The 23319-nt window shown below is 41.2% G+C and overlaps 1 protein-coding gene across 3 annotated transcripts in view; it reads left to right on the top strand.

Annotated features, from left to right (window-relative positions):
- The first annotated feature begins 2789 nt into the window (after nucleotides 1-2789).
- The window catches only part of GABRB3 (gamma-aminobutyric acid type A receptor subunit beta3), a 213705-nt gene continuing 193175 nt past the window's right edge, over nucleotides 2790-23319 (top strand). The window contains exons 1-3 of one of the 3 annotated variants that reach the window (XM_040968828.1): nucleotides 2790-2904; nucleotides 3793-3884; nucleotides 4112-4179. In XM_040968828.1, coding sequence (XP_040824762.1) covers nucleotides 2825-2904; nucleotides 3793-3884; nucleotides 4112-4179 — 240 coding nt within the window. In that variant the 5' untranslated portion in view covers nucleotides 2790-2824. Of the gene's footprint in view, nucleotides 2905-3488; nucleotides 3664-3792; nucleotides 3885-4111; nucleotides 4180-23319 lie in introns of those variants that run through there. The other 2 variants (XM_040968829.1, XM_040968830.1) reach the window with 2 other exon arrangements.

Raw genomic sequence — 23319 nt, 5'->3', positions numbered from 1 at the left:
CTAGCAATATAAATGAGTAAAGTAATGACCAATAACAATGTGGGTAGATCTCAGAAGCAGACTAACTGAATGCCATAGGTATAAAGTAACAGATATTGTATAATTGCACTCACATGGAATGTCCAGAAGAATGCAAATCAGCAGATCTATGTTAGTACTTGTCCAGAACTAGATGTGGCTTGGTGTATGGGGTCAGAAGGTCATAAGGGAAATAGGTGGTGGGGGGGAGTTGATGAGAAGACACTGAGTGTCATCTGACTATGTCTACCTGTAACATTTTATTTCAAGTTGATTGGTTTATTTTTTCCCCTGTTTGGGAGGCAGTCTCTCTCTCTCTCTCTCTCTCTCTCTCTCTCTCTCTCTCTCTCTCTTTCTCTCTTTTCCTCTTTCCCTCCCTTCCTCCCTCCCTCCCTCATGGCAGGGTAGGTGAGTGGGGCTGGGTGGGGCTCAAAGCTGGGAGCTTGGAACTCAATCCAGGCCTCCTATATGGGAATCATTATTTACTGCTTCCCAGGATCTGTATTCACATAAAGTTCACACTGGGAGCCTGAACCAAGACTTTAACTCAGGTGTTCCAATGGGAAATATAGGTATCCTTAGCACTAGGTTACAAACCTTCCAGTGATAATATTCTCAGTTTGAGGCATTCTGGCAAGAGCGTAAGAACAGGGTGTTTGGCCCTCAGTGCTCGTGGAGCCCTTCCAGATGGCTACCTTTATGGGAGACCGAGGAGTTACATGTTCACACTGTGTTATGGATGTGGACACAAACAGGCAGTGGAAGGTTGAATGGATGTACACCAGGGTCCAAGGCTTGATAACCACAATCAGCTTTTTAAAAAATCACTGTATCCATTAGCTACAGTCTCTCTCTTGGACTCTGTCTTTATGTTTTAGAATGACTGCATCTTTGGGGCGACTTTCAATGATTCCTAATCGGTTCCTAACTTAGGTTGAGTTCTGTAAAAAGCACACCCTGAGGCAAAATTTAATTGGAGCTACTTTATTGGAGTGTGAAATTCCAGTGAAAATAGGAGTGGAAAGGGGGGACTGAGTCATGGAAAGGCAGCAGAAAAGAGGCTTGCTTCTGGGCAGATCATGTCGAGTGTGAAATATGACTGATGGATCCAAATGACCAGAGTCACTGAGAGGTCAAGAATGCAGTAAGGCAGGGCACTGCTTAGGAAGCAAGAAAGGGAGAATATTTTAACCATGGAATCCCATCTTCTGCTCTTTCCACAAAGGCCTGCTCTCCCCCACCCCCACGGGTTATAAACTTGCCTGGAATTTCAGTTGACACATATGCAAGAACTAGCAGGTGCTCTGACATTTCAGGTCTCATTAGTTGAAAAGCTGGAAAGTGGGAGATGAATAATATGGACATGAGGTGAATGGTGCAGGTTGTTTCATCATGAAGTGGAGCTGGGCTCTTGCAGAATTGAACATTGAGGCAGCGGCTGGGTGCGGATGGGAGGGAGAGATGAATAAAGCTGAGAGCCTCAGAGACAGAGAAGCCAAGGGTGGTGCACAGCTGTGTAACAGTAGTGTTTGGAGTGTGATTTTATAAGTCTCAGACAAAACAGTAGGGAGGGGGCAGACAATTCTTTCTGTATTCTTGGACTTATAATATGCCTTTGTCATTGTTTACTCTTTAAAGCCATGATTCCCAGTGAACAACTTCTGTTAGAATTGAATATAAATAGGGGTAGACCAACTCATGGTAAGTGTGTGTGTGTGTGTGTGTGTGTGTGTGTGAGAGAGAGAGAGAGAGAGAGAATACAGACATCATCTTCCAGATGTTTCCATTGCAGATTTACAGAATACTAAGTAGTTGTGAATAGACTTTTCCACAAAACAATTAGGGAGCTATATATATCTCTGAACTTTTCAGGTACTGCAGTCACATTTTCTGTTCCAAAAATAAAGTTGCTGATTTTTAGAAAAGGCAAAGATATTTAAAATTAATGCACAGAAACATGCCAACTTGAGAATAAAGGTCTAGATTTAGATATTTACCTGTATAAACTCCATGAAAGATAAGAAAAGCTTTACAGGAAAAAAGAGTCAATATATGGAAACGGCGATCTATTATTAACCATTCATCAAGTCCTGGAATGGTCTGAAGAGGTCTACAGCGCAGGAAAGTGAGCTTGATTTGTGGGCTTTGATGGTTGGCCACAGTGGAACGGCATAAACATCTTCAATATTGAAGTCTGAGGTGCAGGGAAACTTTGTTGAGAATAATTCACTCGGGTATACCACTTGTGGCCAGAGATGAGCACGTGTTCCGGAGGCTGGCAGTGGTGAAGGACAGGATGGAGCCTGGTGCACCCGGCGTCTTTCTGGGCTAATAAGCCCGTGGTCTTGTAATGAGAATCACGAATGGAAGTCTGTGGCAGGGAAAAGCAGGATCCTTGCTTTACGTTAAGAACCACGGACAGCTCCCATCTGCAAAGGAAGATTCACCTTTTCCTACACGTTGGAATGGCAGCTCTAGGGTCTCCCAGTCTCGACTAGGGATTGCAGCTGGCCAATAATAAAATGTGCCTATTCAGGCCTCCCCTCGGCAGTCATTAGCATCGTAATTGTACTCGCAGGAAGGTTTCAGCCTCTTCCACGGAATGGGCAATGGCGCGAGTGAGAGGAACACCGATTTTTTTTTGACAGGGCCATAATTTATAAATAAATAACCAGATCGCCATGCGAGGGGCTGGAGGATGGCTTAGGAGGGAAAGCCCGTGGGTGGGGGTAGGGGCGGGAATCCCCGAGTCCCTGACGGAGCAGGAGAACGGATCCCACTTAGGTTATACGCCAGGAACGGCGCCATGTGCTCCTGGCTCCTTGCTTTGCTGCTGCCGACCTGGCTCCACTGGACCCTGGCAACCCGAGGCCCCGAGCCCCGCAGGTGAGGCGGGGGCTTGTCCCCCCACCCCCCGGTTCTATAGTCTCTCTTGCGAATGTGGTGGCGCGCATCCCCACGGAAAAGAGGCACTGTAGTGAACCCACCGACTCTCAGCCTGCGCCGCAGCTGGGCGGGGGTCGAGGGAAGGGTGTCGAATCGAGTTGGGGGTTGGGGGTAGCAGCGGGTGACGCTCCCATCTTCGCAGCTGCGGGCGCTGCCAGTACCCCTCGCCAGGCCACAGGCAGCCAGGGCCTGCCCCCACGCCGAGCAGCCGAGCTTTCTCCCGCAGGGTTCCTGCAAGGCCGGCCCCTGCACACCACGGCCCGCGCACCCCACGGTCCCCCGCGCTCGAGTCCTGTGTGGCGGCCCCTTTAGCTGCAGAGAGCGCCCAGGGCCGGGGCCGCGCGGCCCTGGCGTGCGCAGGGTTGGCGAGGGTGCGTGGCGCGGCCGGCTCCGCCCCCAGCTGCCCGGCCCGTTCCCCTCCCCCGGCTCCTGCGCCCGCGGCTCCTCCTCTCCCCGCGCCCGCTCCTCCTCCTCCTCCTCTTCGCCTCCCCCTCCCCCTCCGCCCTCCTCCGCTCGGGGCCAGCGCGGCGGCGGCGGCGGCAGCAGCAGGAGCAGCCCCGGCTGCGGGTCGCGACGGCGGCGGGGCTCCCCCTCCCCCGTGCCGGGGCGCGGCGGAGGGATGTGGGGCTTTGCAGGAGGAAGGCTTTTCGGCTTCTTCTCGGCCCCGGTGCTGGTGGCAGTGGTGTGCTGCGCCCAGAGGTAGGGGCGCGGGTGGGTGGACGGGAAGCGGGCCGGGCGGCGGGCAGGGCGCACGGGGTGCGCGCCGGGAGCTGGCAGGTGAGCGGCAGTCCGACCCTGTTCTCCAAACCCCCTACCCCATTCCCGTAGCGTGAACGATCCCGGAAACATGTCCTTTGTGAAGGAGACGGTGGACAAGCTGTTGAAAGGCTACGACATCCGCCTGAGACCCGACTTCGGGGGTAAGTGGGATGCGCGCGGCCGCTGCGGGAAGCTCGACCCGCGGCGCTGGCGGCCGGGGTGGAGGAGGGAGGCAGGGGCTGCCTCCGCTGAGCTGCAGCGGGGTGTGTGTGTGTGGGGGGGTGATGGTTCTCCACCTGCGCCCCCTCCCGGGCCACCCCTGGTCTTTAGGGCTACCCTCACCCCATGCCGGATCCTTGCTGATCCCTGTGTGGTGCGCTTCCCGCAGGTCCCCCGGTCTGTGTGGGGATGAACATCGACATCGCCAGCATCGACATGGTTTCCGAAGTCAACATGGTGAGTGCCCGCCCTCCCTGGGGCTGTCCCCAAGCCCCTACCCGGTTGTCTGGGCCCACAAGCGTCCACAGTACTGGGCCGAAGGCCTCCTTGGCCGGGCCAGGCTTCCCCGGCACGCAGAGGGGGCTGTGCTCTCTTGAGCGCCGGCCTCTGCTACTCTTTCCATCGGGCTGAGTGCTCCTGGGGCGTCTTAGGCGTCCGGGCTGAGCCAAGGGCGCTCCCTTCCTGCCAGAGGGGTCCTGGGCTGGCCTAGCGCCCGGTTGTCAGTGCCTTCCTTACTCTCCCGGACTCCTGCAGCCCCTTCCGCCCGGTGCCTAGGCTTGCCCAAAGCGCCTGCTCGCCTCTGTAGCAACAGGCGCTGGGGAAGCGGGATGAGAGCGAGATGTGGGGGCGGCTGCTATGTTCTAGGTAAGAGGTACTTCAGGTTTCCTTTGTTGTTTGCTGTGGAGGAGAGCCAGGGGCTGTGGTCTGTGTACTCTACGGGTGTCCGGCGACATTTTCTTGGGTCCCATGGCTTTACCTTAGGCCTTCTCCCGGACGCTGAGCGCCGGAAGCCCGCTACGTCGGTTGCTGTCCGAGGTGCTGACGGCCCCTGCTGGGGGGCCCTCCTACCTTGGAGGCCCCGCGCTGCAGACAGCTGTCAGACCAGAGGAAGGAAAGCTCTTGGTGAGCTAAGTGTCGCTCAAGGGCTCCTGCAAGTGTTGACAGGAGTGGGGTTCTGGTCCGTGGAAAGCAGTGTTCAGTGTCTGGAGGTGCGGAGAGGATGGCGCTGGCTTTTGCACGGGATGCTTCAGGGCGTCAGGAAGTAATGAGAAATATGACCGCTTTCACTTGTTAATTGAGCTGAAATACCCTGAGATTTGGGAAACAGGATTGATTTTCTACTAAGAATGATCTGATCAAACAATATTGGTTGTAAGAGATTATTTGGCAACTCTTCTTTTTCCTCTGGAAAAAGAACACAGAGGCTATAACATGGCGTGTTTTTGGATCAACCCAAAAGGTGTCTCAATTCTTGTCTCTCAGAATCATGTGAACAGACTTGTTTCAAATGTATACTTACCAGGTTCTTTATTCCAAAGGGTTCTGATTGAGCCTAACCAGAGCAGGGTCTTGGGGTCTCAGTGTTGAGAATTGGTGGTTCAAGTTGCTTGAAGTTGGCAACTTGAAGACGGTATTCTGGGACTCATTGGAGTAAGTTAGAGACAGGGGACCAATATACAAAAAAGAAGTGATTCAAAATATGTTTTGGTGAGATCTACTTTAGTCTATATTACTGGGGATTTTCTTTTTTGATCACACTAAACTATTTTCATCCTTTTTTCTCCCTTTAATCTATAAAGATTTTGAAATTGCAACCTGCGATTAAAAAGTTGTACCTTTGTTTCCAAGTACGCTACCTGGAATATTTGTGGCGTATTAAGAGATTATTATAATACGAGTATTAGCAAGAAAACCGGAAGAAAATGGGACTTTGAATAACTTACACTAAAAAGTTGACTATGTTTGCTTTATAACTTACTTTTAATTTTACAGAATAATTACATCCAAAAAATTTTGTTTTGGTATCTAATGGAAACAGTTAATATATTCAGGATCCACTCTGTAGTTTTTGATTTTTCTCCACTGAGACCTTTACATTCTCTGGAAAAGAAAATTTATCATGGAAATTAATAGATTATTTAGTGAATTATTACATCAAAAATGATTGTAATGGGTATCAAGTGGAAGAACACATGTCTTGATGTAGTTCTTGAACAAAATAAAATAAAAATATAACTAGGGAAATGAAGAGAATATTATTGTAGATTGTCTCACATTTAAACTTCATTTTCAAATTGAATTATCATCAGGCTAAACTTAGGCATGTTAAGAAATCCTTATCAGTATTTTCCTCATTCCTTAGTAATTGTTGAGGTCTTCCAGTTTTCTTTGGGCTGTATAATAATCAGACAAATTAAATATTAGACCATTATAGTAACAGTTTTTAAGCGTCTATTGCCAGGGCAGCCAACAAACATGCGTAGTACAGACTTGGTCTACTTGCATGCGTTTTTTCATTCTTGTAGCAATAATTGTTTAGGCTCTCTTAAACACAGATTTATTTCAGCAACAAATTGGAGATTAATAGGATGGGAAAACAAAGACTGTTGGACAGATGTGGTTGACATGTTGTCTTCCTTCCACAAGCTGATTGGTTAACATCATGCCATAGAAAATTTCATTTTTTTCTTAATATACTTATGCATGACAATAGCTACTACAGGGAAACAACAAAAAAATGTGAGTATAAGATTTGAGCAAGCAGCCATGCTGTGTAAAAGCAATGGATTCTCCCTGCGAACTTTCTTAACCACTTTATTGCTTACATTAAATTAAGTGCTGAAAGTTATAAAGGTAATTCAGTAGTGATCTTGCTTTAAGGGTGTTGTGATCGTTAGAGGAGATAAGTCAAATAGTTGTAGAAAAAGTAGGATGTGGTAAGCAAATGACAGGAATATGTAGGAGGGAGAGACAGAAAGGGCAGGAGAAAGATGGGTAGACAATACAATTTTGTTGTGCAAAGCTTGGCAAAAAATGCATTTAAATTGCATGAGAGGAATGAATAGGATTCTGACTGTCACAATGGAAGACACATTCTTGGCAGAAAGTGGCAAGGGTATGGATGGATGGATTAAAAAGGTCAGAGTTTGAGAAGGGAGATGAAATTGCAAATGCAAGACAAGGCCCTGTGCACTTAGGACCTTCTCCACAGTGTTAAGGATCTCAGATACTGTTATTTTTTTATTTATTTATTTTTTTGGAAATCACATTACCATTAACATCATTTTAAGCAGATGCCTATTATTAGTTTTGGGATGTAGTTTAAGATAAATATTTTGGCCAAAATGTAAATTTAGGCAGGAGTGAACATGGTGAGGTGGAAAAAAAAGTGAAACCTGCCAGGAAATTAGGGAGAAATGCTCACATACAGATGGTCACCTCTAAATTTATTTTTACTTCAAGTTTTCAGAGATACACTATTGAGAAAGAATGATCTGTAGGAAAAAAAATTCATCAATGTTTGAAATCATGATGTTGAAAAGTACGTGTATCTGAAGTTGAGGAAGACGCATAGATGTTTGTCCATGTGATTTTGGGTTTTTTTTTTTTTTTTGGAGGGGGATGATTGCAAAGAATAATAACAGGTACCATGGAATAGTACTGCTAATGTGCTTTTCATCTTATGGTGTTAAAACATTGGTGCTATGTATAGATGGTTTCTCTGAAGAATAAATCTGACCTGAAACAAAAGGATAAATTATACTTATAGATATGGATGTCATCGTTTGTTTAGATGGTTTATAGAAGAAATTTTAAGAAGTTATTTTAATATTTGACTATTTAGCATTGATTTTCCATAGCTTTTTAGTCAGGATGGTGAGGATATACTACATTTCTATTTTTTGTAAGTCTTTCAACTTTTCTTGCTATTCTTTTTTGTGGAAGACCTGACTATTGTGGCAAGCCATTTTATGTAACTTTCCTTGTTTCTCTTATCCTCTGTTTTACAATTTCAAATAATTTTTAAGAAGATTTATTTATTTTTATTGGAAAATCAGATTTATAGAGAGAAGGAAAGAAAGGCAGAATGATCTTCCATTTACTGGTTCGCTTCCCAAATGGTTGCAACAGCCAGAGCAGAGCCAATTAAAAGTCAGGGGCCAGAGCTCTCTTCTGGTTTTCCCACACAGGTGCAAGATCCCAAGGCTTTGGGCCGTCCTCTGTGCTTTCCCAGGTCATAAGTAAGGGAACTGGATGGAATTTGGAGAGGTCAGAACTTAAACCAGCATTTGCAGGGGAAGGGTTAGCCAATTGAGCCATTGAGCTGGTCTCTCAAATAAGCTTTTAAAGTTACACTTTGTTACTATAGTAGTTTGTTTTAATGCATATATTTCTTAAAATGAGACTTATAGGTTCAGTACAGATAATTATTATCCGTATTAGTTATAATTTTACTGATTGGTGTTCTTAGTGTGCTCACGTAATAAACACACGTTGAATAGCTGTATGGAGTGATGAATAAATGTAGGAAAATTGTTGAAAACATAGGAAACATAGACAATATTGGAAAATAAATTAATTTGAGAATTTTAATTTAAAGCAATAAAGTGGGAGCTTTTATATTTTTATTTATAAGATTCAGCCATTATTTGATTTAATAATTCAGAAAAGATTTAATTTGTCATGTTTTTAACCTATATTTAACTATAGTATATGGGAGATATGAAACTAGGTTCTAAGTGTAGTTATATTAGTACTGATTTCTGTGGTATAAGCTCCTCATTGTTATTAAGTTATTGTTAATTATTCCACTAAGATTAGCACAACCCTATTGAAAAGAGAACTTCACAAATTTTTTTGTGATTTCTTGCATATAAATCATGATTTGGGCTTTTTTAAAACTCATGTCATTTTTAGGTAGTCTGTAGTGAGTATCAAATATTTATGAGGTGTGTTCTTCCATATGCTAGTTCTGTTGTTTTTATTTAGCCACAGTTGGGTTTTATTCTCGTAATTCAGTGTAAAATGACGTGCGACATAAGAACATAGTGTTAGCACATTTCAAGAATAGTTGTCACTATTCAGTGGGTACAGTCTCACTTATGAACAAATCCTGCACAGACACATTCTGTATTTTTGTGTTATCCCTTTTTATATCTTTCTCCTTTTCAGAAGAGAAGGAAAGAGGAAAAGAAAACATACATGGCTAGGATTTTGTCTGGAATGGATGCTCGGAAAATTCTACCTTTGGGTCTTTTCTGACCAAACTTAACTTCAGCAACCCTCTCTGTCCGCATTTTTAAGTTTAGAAGTTGCTTTGCCATTGGTGATCCCTGAAAGAATGGTCGGTGTTTCTGAAACCTGGGTTGGTACTCAGCCAGGAGGAGCTGAATTGCAACAGTCCAGGTAGTGAGCTTGAAAAGAGACTGATAGGATGGGGTGCCATGGATTGTAATTCCCATGGGACGGCAGCATCTTCAGCAAATCCCCTGCTCCTCAGAATTTCAGTTGTAGGCTTCCAGATTCCCATAGTATTGACACGAGCCTTATCACAAAGTGTGTAGCTCTACAGAAAAAAAAAATCACGGTGAAGACACCCTCCCCCCCACCCCCACAGGTTGGAAAGTTGTCTTTTATTGAATTCTTCCAGGGCATGGTACATATTCAGAGTTTGCATTTGAATCATTACTAGCAGTTTAAAGGAGGAAATGTGCAAATGCTCTTATTACAAAGCCAGGGGATGAATCAGCAGAAAGGGAGAATGCTTCTCTGACCCAGTTGGAGTCGGAAAACTGCTTATATGGAAGGCTCTCTTGGGATAACGTCCATGGAGTGCAACAGTGTTTGGTTCCAGGTTGCTGCATTTTGGAGGTAAGGCTGTTTATTGAGGACATTACTTTCACTGGCAGTGTGTTTCATGCATAAGTTATGATCATACATCAATGCTGGGCAGTGATAAGAGAGCATACAATGAACTTCAGAAATGGATGACAATAATACCTTACATAATATGCTCCTTTTGAAGGGAAGTTGGTGTTTAATGTTAGGATGCACAGAATGGAGAGTGTACACTGAATGCTTTTTTTCTTCCCCCTAAGGGATGTTGTAAAGCTTGTGTTATGACATCTCCTAAGAATGGATTTTACACTCATTGATGTGTGTGTGTGATGGTCTCTTCTGGGAGTCTCTGGGGGATTCAGGAAACTCACCATGTGTTGCCTGCAGTTGATATTCGGTAAATGTTTAGTTTGCATTGATGGCACAAATCTGCTGTTAGCATTTGAAGAACAATTACTCTGGTGGGTAATTCTGTTTCAGCTCACAGATTATGTCCAGTTTGTCTTTGCTTGTATCAAGACAAAATATGGTATGTAAATTTCCTTAGCTTAGGATAAATAATTTCAATAATTGCATCCCTTCTTGGATTACTTGCCAAATAAAGGTACCTTGTAGATTTAGTGCTTGTTTAAATGAAGTATGGTATGATTGTTTGTAACGAAGATATTATTATTATAATTAAATGCATGCAGAAATTTTAATGGCATGTGTAGATGTGTAGATTGTCACTCTTCAAACTCTGGGACTTCAGACTTGTTGATTTTCACAAGTGCAGCAATGTAGATCATTACTGTTGACATCCAGCTGGACATCCATGCATTGGAATAAATAAGTGATGCCTACTGAACATTGAAAATCATTTAGATGACTTTGTATTGTGTGCTGAAGTATAACTTAGGAAGTTGGTGACTAATAGTTTTGTGTAACTTTGCAGTTTGTAAAGTGTTTGAGATATCATATTTCCAAATTGATTTTCTTGTATGTGTGCTAAGAAATATGAGTGGTCTTCTGAGTCCTCAGAAAGTTGTGGCCTTTTTGCTGGTGGAGGTCTTGCTTTGGTATTATTGTTGCTGACTGCTCCAGAGTGTTGTTTGCTGATGGCTGCAGTGGCTTTGGTCAGTTCTTTAAATACAACAATAAGAAAGTTTAGTATTTTTCCTTTCACAGAAAGATTTCTCTGCAGCATGTGGTGCAGTTTGGTGGCATTTTCACCTATAGTAAAGCTGCTTTCAAAATCTGAGATAATCCTCTCAGGCATACTGGTGCTTTATTAATGAAACTTACGTGATATTCCAAACACTTTATTGTCATTTCAACAGTGTTTACGGCTAGAACCATGACTAGTGGTATATTGTATTTCAAGAAATTGCTGTCTTTACTCATCCACAGTGTCATGTTCTATCATCCAATCTATTGATCAACCTGGTGAGACATTTTATACAGATGTTAACCTTGCCTGCATTGTTCAGATGAGAAAATAGCTTCAGAGAAAGCACTGACTCTCTTATTCTTGTTAAATGAGAAAGCTGGGATTGGATGCTGCTTCTTTGGTCTTTCCACTTTATCATTCTACTGTGACAAAGATGCTCTGTTAAGGTCTCATGGTATTTTATCTTCTTCCATTATCCTCTTTGCTATCTAAATTAGATCTTCTCATTCTATTTTTACATGCAACCTTATTCATTCCCTATAACACTTATCACAGTGCTAGATATTATTTGGGTGGCCTCATTTGCTTAGTCCCTCTCTTTCCATTTTTGCACCAATAGACCATTTACTCTATGAAACCAGTATGTATAAGCAGTTCTGGCATCATGTTCAAAAACTGAGAGGGATCTGTCAGATATTTATTGAAAGAAAACATAAAGAATAAATGAATGAATAAATATGTAATGCGTGCAAAAATGTATAAATTCCTAAGAAATAATTCTATAGCTCAAAATGCTACCACATGTCTGAGAAGAATCTTTTAAGCTAACTATGGAGCTTAATCACAATTTGTGAAATTGTACTCAGTATAAAACCATTATAGTAAAAACAAATATTTTGTGCTATTCCTGCTTTTTTGGGGGGAGCTTTTAGGCTGTCTTCAAAGCACAAATTAGAGTAAAATATTGCTGTAATTGCAGAAAACTCAGCCTATGTAAGGCTTGGTGTGGACATTCTAAATATCAGATAACTTTTTTCGCTTGAAATTTTGTTGGCTGTTTGAAAAACAAATGTGGAATAAGGTTTTCTGTGCCATAGCCAAGTTTTGATTATCTTTTTCTTTGCATTGCTTTGCATCAGAGCTTTGGTGTTCTGGTGACGTTTGTTAGCTTGTTAGTTTTCTCATGCAAATTACTTTGGGGTCAGTTATGTCAGTTGTTAAAATGAATCTGTAACTGAAAAAATTGGAACAATAGAATTTACCTAAGTCTCATTTCTTGGCAGTTTCCTCGTTGTCATTGATTCAAGGCAAACAGTGGCTGGGGATGTTGTGGATTTCTCCTATTTCCTTGGTTGTTAGGAGACCACATCAAGAATACGAGCAATTTGTTTGTATTAACCAGTGTATCCTATTTTAAAAAAAAGTTTTTCCACCGTTTTAGACATCACACATAGCATGATTAGAAGTAACAATAACCTTAGCATTTATGGTAGTGGCATTTGAGATGCATAAAAATAAAATTAAGATAGGAAAACTCCACAGTTCTTTTAGTATTTTAATATATACTTCATCCAGTTTGGAGCAGATACGAATGCCATTGATTTTATCAACGTATTTTGTACCAGTTCTTCAACAAAAGAGTTCCTGTTATGCAAAATCTTTTCTCAATCTATAGGCTACAATTTATGATAAGAAGCAGCATTTGTTTTATTTTTGCTGACTTTAAAGACTAACAGGTCTACTGTTTTTAAAACTATATAACTCTGTATTTGATACAAATATATGACAAGGTTGTTAGTTCAACATTACATCATTGTTCCTTTAAGATAAGACTTTTTGGGTGAGATTTTACAGATGTTATTTTCAGTGAATAGAAGGAACAAGAATTCTTTCATGCTAAAACTTTTTATATCTTGTTGAAAATAATATGTGTGTTTAAGGGGTGTGCACATATAATTCAAGGCAGACCAAAATAATTGAAAAAGGAATAAAAATCTAGACAATTAATGGTAATAGTATTGATTTTTGCCAGTTGTGCTACTTCTGCATGTCCTTCCAGAAGAGAAGAAAGTAGGCTACAGTGGCAGCTGCACATCATTCAGGGAGTGCCGGGAAATACTGTTTACGTGAATTTATGGAGCAGATGATCCTTGTAGTCAGGAAGGCTGTCTTGTTGATCTGTTTATTTTATGTCCCCTTATTAACTATCTTTTACAAATTAAACCTAACTCTGGATATGAACATTGCTGTGAACTTGCAAAGAATAAGAAAAAAAATCTGAATTAAGGAAAACAGTGCCTCCCTCAGATCAGTGATTCCAAAGGTGTGAACCGAGAGTCTTTGGGAAGTGTTGGCGCGGGAAGGGCTCATATGGGCAGCTTCCACCCAGACATGATCGGTGCATTCTATAGGTGTCGGGTCCGCGTTCAGTTACAGGCTCCACATGTGCTTGCCTTTCTAAAGCGGTGTGCATCCCACACGTGGTTCGGGATTACTGAAGGTCAGGGTTGATGATGCCCTGTGTTCTTCTGTGCTGTTAAACACTCTGGAGGTGACTTATTTGAGAGTGCATTTGAATGCTGTTGAATGAGTTTTCATTTCTGAATCTTTTCTGTGTTATGGCCTGGGGCATCAAAATTCCCTTTGAGAATGTCTTTTTTTTTTGTGATAAGCGCTAATACAATGGCTGGTTAAGAGAATTCTGTTCTATGGAATGATAATGTGTGTTCTAAAATCAAAGTGTGTCTCCTCAGATCATATTGTAAATTATGTTAAACATAAAATAGGTTTCTTCGCTTTAGGACTTGTCATGTCCTTTAATTTGTTAATGATTTTGTAAATCTTAATGAGAGGAATGAAGAATTTAACATTTTCCTGATTTCTAGTGTGCTTGACTCCAGAATTTTTTTTTCTGTGCAGGGATGGAGGACTTTTTAAACTCTTTGTCACAGTGTTCTTAGTAGAACTCAGTGAAGAATGGAAGCACCGTGTATTTTAGTGTAGCCAGGCCCTGTGAATGGTAATATGTAATGTTGTTGCAGTAATAAAGTCTCTTCGGGAGATAGTGTCCAGAGAGTGGAGAACATTTTGGTAGAGTATACCAACCACACGAGATGAGGAATAGTTTCTGTAAAGGACGACTAAACCCTTATGAAATGAATGAGTAAAAATACACAGGATTTTGCTTTGTAGTAAGTCTGCTACATCAAAGTTTGTGCATTTAAGGCTTCTTATTTTCTTGGCATTATTGTAAGACTGAATGATATAGAGAGAGATGTACGTTGGAGAGCAGGGACTATGAAAGGCTCTGGCACAGCAACAATAGGTTGATTTTAACTACAAAATGAAACTTCTGGAAAATGTTGGGTGTGGTCAGTGTTTGGTAGATGGTAGCTTTGGAAATTGGAAGTTTTTTCTTAGGGGCTGTAATAGGATCAGTGCCCTGACCTTCTCACGTTGCATCCCCCTCAAGGAGAGTCTGTATTTCTCAACGTGCTCTATTTCATGCACAGTCTTTTCGATGTATAATGTATCTTATTCATAGTCAGGTTATACAGTATATACTGTGGCTTGAATTTGCGTGTCGAAGTTCTTGTGTTATAAACTTAATCCCCAATGTAGCAGTGTGAGAGGGGGGCATGTGTCAGACCTGGAGAGTCTTATCCTCATGAATAGATTGAATGCCATTATCATAGAAGTGGGATCTCTCTTCGAGGAATGAGTTTTTGGTAAATGGCGAGTTAAGCCCTCTTCCTTTCTTCTGGTGTGAATGTTCCTTTGCTTCCTGGTTTTCTTTAGGAAAGCCAGAGCTAGATGGCCATCAGCTGACATCAGACTCAGCTGTGAACTTCCTCTCCTACAGAGTGACATCTCAAAGGTGCCGAAATAAACCTTTGCTGTATAAAAATCACCCAGTCTCAGATATTCTGTTATAGAAGACCAAAGTGGACTAAAATAATGTAAGAATTTGTCTACTGTTCATGTTTTTATGTTAAATAAGTATCTGGGTAAAAGCAGTAAAAGAACAGCTCTTGGAGGAGCTTGTCTATAATTTCTGCTGTGAATGATTTTGTGTAAGTCTATGAAGAGTGTGTACAAGTTCGTGAGTAGTCGGTGATAACAATCAGAGGACAGATGATTTTTCTGGCTTGTTCACAAGCCACTGTACTATCTTAAGATGGAATATTTGCTTATGTGTTACTGTGGAGTCCCCATGAAGTACCTATGTTTGAGTCAAGGTTTGCTAAGAGGCTGCAGATAATGGTGAGTAAATTAAAGAAAACCTAGAGGAATTGGTTTTGTGCTGTAGCAGGTAAAGCCATTGCCTGCAACCCCTGCATCTCATTTGAGTGATCCTCTGTATCCTAGCTGCTCCACGTCCAAGTCCAGCTCTGTGCTAAAGGCCTGGGAGAAGCAATGGGGGATGGTGCAAGTGTCTGGGGCTCTGGCACCCACGTGGGAAACACAGAGGAGGCTCTTAGCTTCTGCCTTTGTTGTGTCAGAGTACTACAGTTGCAGCTATCTCGGAGTGAACCAGCAGATGGAAGATCTCTTTCTTTCTCTATCCCTGTATCTCTTTAAAAACCAATAAATCATTCTTTAAAAGAGAAATGTAAAGAAGTTTAAAACTTTATGCATTGGAATGTTTGTTTCTTTGTGTTTTGACATTTACAGGCTCAGAACACTGGTTTCAACAGTGAGACTCTTGGACATATGCTGCTGTATCTATTTGTCTTTCTACCATTATCATCATCTTTCCATTTCTCTTATGCTATGCTTTCTCAGCATCATACTGTGTCACTTCAACATTTTTCTTTTAAGATTCAAAAGTGATTCTCCAAACCTGATTTTTTAAAAAAGATTTATTTTATTTTTATTGGAAAGGCAGATTTATAAGAGAGGAGAGACAGAGAGGAAGATCTTCCATCCGATAATTCACTCCCCAGGTGGCCACAACGGCTGGAGCTGAGCCAATCCGAATCCTGGAGCCTCTTCCGGGTCTCCCACGTGGGTGCAGGGTCCCAAAGCTTTGAGCCATGTTCAACTGCTTTCCTAGGCCACAAGCAGGGAGCTGGAAGGGAAGCGGGGCTGTCGGGAAAGGAACCAGTGTCCATATGGGATCCCGGGCGTGCAAGGCGAAGACCTTAACTGCTGCACCACTGCGCCAGGCCCCAAACTAGATTTTTATATGTTTATTTTATCTTGATTATTTCTTTTATACTATTATGCTGGGGTATTTTATTTTTAATGACAGAAGAGAGTAATTAGCTTGAAAGGATATGGTCTTTTAGCAAAGTTCTTTGGAAAAAGTTGCATGTCAGAGCACTTGATTCGATAGTGGTATTCATGTTTATGTTAGGGAAGCATTCACTCTGTCATCCTCATTTGGATCATTTATTTTAAAAAAAAGGATTTCTTTTTGTATTTATTTGAAAGAATATCTGAGTGAGGAGTTCACAGAAAGCTAGAGATGCTTCTTCCATTTACTGGTTCAGTCCCCAAATGACTGCAGCAGCAGCTGTGTCTAGATCAGCTTGAAGCCAGGAGCCTAGATCTCCATGTAGGTCTTCCAAGTGGGTGGTGGGGGCCAAGTGATTTGAGCATCAGTTGCTGCCTTCCAAGGCACTTTATCAAGAAGCTGGATGGGAAGTGGAGATGCGAAGACTTCCCCTTGTATTCTCCTATTCCCATATGCTGGTGGAATAAGCAGTGGCTTACCCCAATGCTCCACAACGCCAGCCCCGTTTTCACAGGAATGCTACAATTGATGTCTTCTGTGGTGGCTTTCAGCCTTGATTTGAGAGCTCTTCAGAGTTTATGAACTTTGAAATGTAACAACGACTTCTATTTGCCTTACACGAATGAATGTTTATTGTCATTTGCTACTCTGTGTGGTTTGGTTGCTTATCTATGTGGTGGTCAGGGCACCGGAGCCACTGTCTTCTGGCAGATTGCCATCTTTTACTCAATGCATGGCCATTGTGAAATCTGGGAGGCATTTCTTTGTTTTTAAATCTTTATACTTTTTTATAATACACTTTTATAGGCTGAGGGATTTCCTCTTCCCCTCTCATCAATGAGGCTTTTTTTTTCTTTTTTTCTTTTCAGGCTCTGTGCACTGTGTTATGAGCCTCAGACATTTTGCAGAGAAACATCTGGAATTTAAAACATACGTCTATGCTCATTACATTTTAAATCTCAGACATAATGGTGGTAGCCTTTTAGGTCTGAATTTTGAATTATTGATTTATGAATGAAGCCTGTAGTGTCTGAGGAAATCACTTCTTTTGCATTCCAGTCATTACCTATGCTGTCACCCCAGAATCACTCACTCTTTTTTTTTTTTTTTTGGCTGGTGTTTCTTATTTTTCCCTAATTCTTTTATGACACAGTTTAATAGGCATTGGGTTTTCCTCTCTCCCTCCTGACTCCCCCCATGTTATCTTCTGCAGTCTTCCAGTAGTTGTCTTCTGAGAACCCTCAGAAGCCCATCATTCTGCCCTCGAGGTGTCTCCCAACAATAGAAGGGCTTATTTGTCATTTCACTGCGAGTCCATCCTTGTACTGCAAGAATAGGGATACACTTCTCTCTGTTTCTTCATTTTGGCATATTTATTTCCATTGAGCTTCCATTATACCTCCCCTTAGGTATAGTTCCCCTTGTGTTAAGAGGGGAAAAGTAAAGGAAGAAAAAAAAATTTAAATAAAATGAAATGGTAGTGCCGAACTTGTAGCGGGGGTAGCGATGTGATACTGGAGTGGTGCAAAAGACTGTCCAGTATCTTCCTGCAGAAATTAATGCTAATGTATTATCCGTGTGCTTCAATGGGAGTACAGTACAGACTGGAACATCATTACCCCATGGGTAGCAGTAATAACATTGATAAGAGTGATATTAACAATCTCAGGAGAATTACTCATTTTCTACCTGTCATAGATAATGCTGTTTGGGTACCAAATTATTCAAATTCACACTTACAAAAATTCCACACACCTTTACTTCACGCATATTTTTGAAACTTTGCTGATGTTTCAATCATGTGATTTTTAGGATTGAGTTCATAATCCATTCTAAAAGGACTTGGTAGTAGACATTGACTTGGTAGTATTGCTGTATTTTGAGTACTTGCTGTATTTTGGCCAATTTGGGGTGATGGACAGCATTTAATAAACATAATCATAATCTTAGACCTCCATGGTAGAATTTTCATATTGTGACAGCTATACTAAAATAATGTTTTACCACATTCTACTTTCCTAATATTTTCAGCAAAAATAATTTCATGGACATAAAATTTGAACAAGAGAGCTGTTATTTAGACAGGAATGAAGACTTCAACTGCCCTGTACTGGAGAGATTCAAAAGATACGATATTATTTAATTTTCTGCAATAAGAAGCAAAATGTACATAGGCACATTCTCAAATAATCAGGAAACTGCCAATTTAGGATTATTTAGTGACCAAAAATTGGAAGAGGTCATTGATCAAAGTTTTAAAAATAATTTTGGGCCCTGCAGCGTGTCCTAGCAGCTTAAGTCCTCGCCTTGAACGCACCGGGATCCCATATGAGCGCCGGTTCTAATCACAGCAGCTCCACTTCCCATCCAGCTCCCTGCTTGTGGCCTGGGAAAAGCAGTCGAGGACAGCCCAAAGTCTTGGGACCCTGCACCCGTGTGGGAGACCTGGAAGAAGTTCCTGGCTCCTAGCTCCGGATCGGCACAGCACCGGCCATTGTGCTCAGTTCGGGAGTGAATCATTGGATGGAAGATCTTCTTCTCTGTCTCTCCTCCTCTCTGTATATCTGACTGTGTAATAAAAATAAATAAATGTTTAAAGAAAAAATTTTCACGTTTAACTCCTGCTATTCCACTGTAGGTGAATTTCTGGTAAAACCAGCATATAGCATTTTATTAGGGGAAATTTCAACATAATATAAAGAATAGACAAGCAGTTTTCTGATTCCTCATTTTGAAACAATTCGTCTATGGTGGAAGCAAAGTTGTGTTCCTCAAGGACTTTGTCTTCCTCTCTCATGACCAACCCCATCCCTTAAGATGGTACAAGGTTTGTGGCTAAGCAGGAGACACACTGTTTTAGTGTCCCTTCTGTTGATTTAACAAATGACTTGCTGTCAAGTCATCTATAATGAGTGGGACTGTGTTTACCTTGTGGTTCCTCAGTTTGGTAAGTCCCGGAGTGTGGTGCTAGGGCTTCCTGAGGGTGTCCCTGCTGCATTGTAGCACTGAGGAGAGCATCACAGGGTGACAGAGAGCTTGTTTGGTAGTAAGGTCATTCTCTCAGCAACCTATCACCCTTTCATCTGTGAATATATTAATCCATTCAAGGAGGGCAGAGTCCTCTTGACCCAACAACCTTTCAAAGAGCCCACCCTCAAATACCATAAATATAGTAGGTTGGAAGTTGAGTTTCTGATGCATGAATTTTCAGGGGACACATCCACACCGTAGTAGGTGCTTGGTTCTGAATGTAACTGATTTAGCATTCTTAGTGTGCCAACTCAGAATTTATGGATGGGTGCAATTAGTAGCATAGATTGCGTTACTCAGACTAAGGGTTTGAAAAGTCCAGTAGTCAGAGGGGCTATTGCTCTGAATTCGTTCTCAGCTGCCTACTGGAATGACATTTCCATCCACTTAGGAGATAAGCAAAAATGGTATTTGCTTAATTATTTCTCTCTCATCCTGGTGGATACCTCAAGGTTCATTTTGGCCTAGTAGTTTTTCTCTTTTTATCTGATCTGTCAGTTTCTTAAACAATTAATGAAAATCTTTCCCTCCCCTCAGCATCCTTAAGAGAAAATCACATGAAATTTAGTCAACAAAAGCTGACAGGAAAACAGGCATCTATGAATTGACATCCAATTTCCTGATAGGCCAACCTTGCCCAAGACTATGCTTGATTATGCAATGATGTGCAAAGAGAAAAATTGCAACCTGCTCATGCTGCAATATTAATAGAAACTGTCAGTTAACTAGAGGAAGCACACACAAATCAGTCTCACCAGATCACACTTCTGTGGAGATCTTTCTTTGTGGGTACCTGCATCATCATGGCAATCATGAAAGAAGCAGGCAAAAACAAAGAAAACCTGTAAGGCAAACTAGAGAGAATTCCATCATCTTGACCATGGAGCCTGTTGGGTGGTAGAGGGATGTAAGAGACCAGGCTTTGTGAATATGTTAATGAAAGCTATTTTTGAGAAGTCATAGTGAAGTGCTCTAAGTGGTATACACTTACTGTGATAGCTTGGGGGAGAAAGGCCATACGTATGGGTTGTTGCTAGGCTAATCAAAGCACCTTATATTCTGTAGCTTAGCATTGGTAGTAGTTAGAAAAGAGGCAAAGAAGTGAGCTCTTTCTTTTTTGTTTTTCCACCACCTAGTAGTGTTGACTAGCGTGTTCTGATCGTTTTCCATAGTTCGTTTAAAATAATTTAGGTGTAAGAGTTGGCTTAACTAGCAGGCAGATTCTTCATAAAATTCATGTAAATTGTGTATCATGAAAAAAATGCATACATTTCAAAGTTTTTACACCAAGATAAATTTACCTTTTAATCCTATGCGTTGATTGAAGGACTCTGCTTTTCCAACCAAATGAAATGTTCAGTGTCATAAGTTCTAATAATGATATTTGGGAATTCTTCAGATATCTCCAATCACCTGCACGTGTTCACGTTCTGCGTGTATTGGTTCAGATGCTAATGATCACATATCGTTCTTATAGACATTCACAAAGAGGATACTTGATAGAGCCCAGGAATGACAGAGCCATTGAGCAAGTCAGTCAGTCAGTGTGTGTCTATTGGTGGTGGACACAGTTCAAAATGAAGAGAAAAGCTGATAGGGCCTGGGAAGAACTACTGATAAGGCTCTGAAAAGCAATTTGTAAGAAAAAGGCATGGACTATGGCTTGGTCTCCACTGGGGCTGCTGTAGCACAGTAACATAACATTTGGTGGCTTTTAAGGAGTAGAAATTTATTTTTCATCTTTTTGGAGGTTAGGAACTTCAAGGCCAAAGAGATGGCTGATCTGGTGTCTGGTAAGGGCCTGCTTTCTGGTTTGCAGCTGCAGTTATTTTGCTGTGTATTCCTGTGGTAAAAGAAAGGAGACAGTGGCTTGTTCCCTGCTTTTATGAGGACTACTTCTATCCTTAATTTCTATTATGACCAGCTCATCCCCATCTTACCTTTTGAACTCTGTAGATTATCACCATTTTCAGTTGCGTTTTTACATATAAATCATAAGTAGGCATTTGAAAAACTTCATTGAAAAGTTAAACTAGAAGATAAAGTTTATTTTGAGGCTAAGAAAATTAAAATCCATAATATGCACTTCTAAGAGCTATTTGAAGATACCTTGACCCATTATATTTAGTCTAACGCTTTAGACCACTGGGTTATCCCATCGCTATCTGCCTATTTAACAGTGTCAGGGGCAAGAAATTTTCTCCTATGAGAAATGTACTATATGTTTAAACAGTGAAAATAAAAATCCTTGACATGGAACTAATACGACGGCTATCTTTTTAGCACCTTACTTCTTGCATCTTTGCTATTTTTACATAACGAAATCTAATATTTTCCCCAATAAAAAAACAAGAGCATTTTAAAATACACAAGAAGTACACTTTGATGTATTTATTTTAGATTTTCACATTTATGTAACATGCATACCTTAATTTTACAGACTAAATACACAAGTACTATTCTACTTAAAAAAAAAAAGATTTATTTTTATTGAACAAGCAGATCTGCATTAGGGAGAGAAGGTGAGACAGAAAGATCTTCCATTTGCCTGTTTACTCCCCAAATGGCTGCAATGTCCAGAACTGAGCTGACCCAAAGTCAGGAGCCAGAAAGTTCTTCAGGGTCTCCCACGTGAGCGCAGAATCCCAAGGCTTTGGAACATTCTCTACTGCTTTCCCAGGTCACAAGCCGGGAGCTGGATAGGAAGTGGAGCAGCCCAGACATGAATAGGCACCTGTATGGGATCCTGGTGCTTGCATGGTGAGGGCTTAGCTATTGAGTCATTGAGCTACCCCCATCATAGTTTTTCATATAACTTTATATTATAGACAACTCGCATGCTATTGAATGTAATTTACAAATATTTTAAGAGTATATGGTATCATTTTTAATAGCTAAATAATGCATTTTACTTAGTATTTTTTTTTGTTATATGTTTACCTTAACTGCTTAGATTCATAGTACTAAGTAAAGTTTTAATCTAAATCTTTATGCATATATTATTAGATGTATTGTGGATTTTTTGAAATAGTTTTTAGTAAGATTATTGAATAAATATGGATATTTGAAATGTTTTTGATATATATGCAAAATAGTTTTTAGGAAAAGATCACTTTGAGATCCTATTAATTGCCTATAATTGTTGTTTTCTGTAATTTTGCAATAAATTTCTCTTGGCACATGGAAAGAGGACAAAAATTAAAACTACAAAATATTGGGTCTTAAAGCTACAGTTGAAATAAATTTCGGAACCCTTCTTAATTCTGATTTTTCTAATATATTCGTAATTAACAGTAAAAAATATTAACACTGAGTTTATCTTAATTTCCTATCTATCTTAATTTTCTGATTAATATCAGCAAAACTGTTAAACATTAACATGACTGTCTTGGGTGAGGTAGAATTAATGCTGTTACCCCAAATAGGTTTTCCGTGAGAGAATCAGCACTTTCTCGGAAGCCAGGACAAAGACGTTCCAAAGGCAGTATGGCTAAGGGTTTTGAGGTCAAAGCTGACCCTTTTACCTGGTGACTCACATGATCATATCCCAGCCCGACATTTCAATTTTTATTTATTCTTAGCAGTGAAGATGAGCTTTGATCTTCTGGGACAGTTGATGAAGAGCTAGTGGGGAAACGGAAGCCCTGGTCTTGACATCAGGAGGAACTGCTCGGCCTTAGGGATGTCTTGAAGAAGGGAGCTCCTTCCGTGTCATCCCCATCACCTTTGTCGGAAGTGCAGTGAGAGTGATGCCAAGGGAGCACCTGATTAATCAAGCACATTGTTTAATGAACTTGTACTTTGTCTATCCCAGCAACCTTTCAGTGTGCGACTCTCCCAATTGTTAATGAGGGAAAAACATCAGACTTTGTGCTGGAAAGTTTAGTGTGCTAATGCAGGAAAGACTGTTAAGTAATCATTAACACTTCATCGGAAAGGGAATTTGGATGAAGTTGAATTTTTCCCAGTGACTGTGAGATGAATAGTAGCTGGTTCTCCTCATTGACCTGATTCTTTCCCCACACAACAGCGCTTCAATGAATGGCATTCCGACCTAATTCACATTTGCTCAAGTTTCTTGGCTACTTCTGATCTTTGTTTTTTTTTTTTTCTCCCTACACGAAGGTCATGTATTTTACCAATGGTGCTATTCTGGATTAAGACCTTTTCGTTGTTGCCGAGTTCTTGTCTTGTGTCTTTGTTCCTTCTGACCTGTCAAATATCTTTGTTCTTCTAGCCCTTAAACACCTGCTGCTGCCTCCCACATTCACAACATCAAAATCCTTTTTCTAGTTTCTCTGCCCACTTAGAATTAGGGGTGTGTTCAGCTTTTGTCTAA

Source organism: Ochotona curzoniae, unplaced genomic scaffold (assembly GCF_017591425.1).
Source record: "Ochotona curzoniae isolate NIBS_2020 unplaced genomic scaffold, NIBS_Ocur_1.0 scaffold_4701, whole genome shotgun sequence".
Taxonomy (NCBI): domain Eukaryota; kingdom Metazoa; phylum Chordata; class Mammalia; order Lagomorpha; family Ochotonidae; genus Ochotona; species Ochotona curzoniae.
The sequence above is the reverse complement of the archived record's forward strand: the minus strand, read 5'-3'. Positions and strand labels throughout refer to the sequence as shown.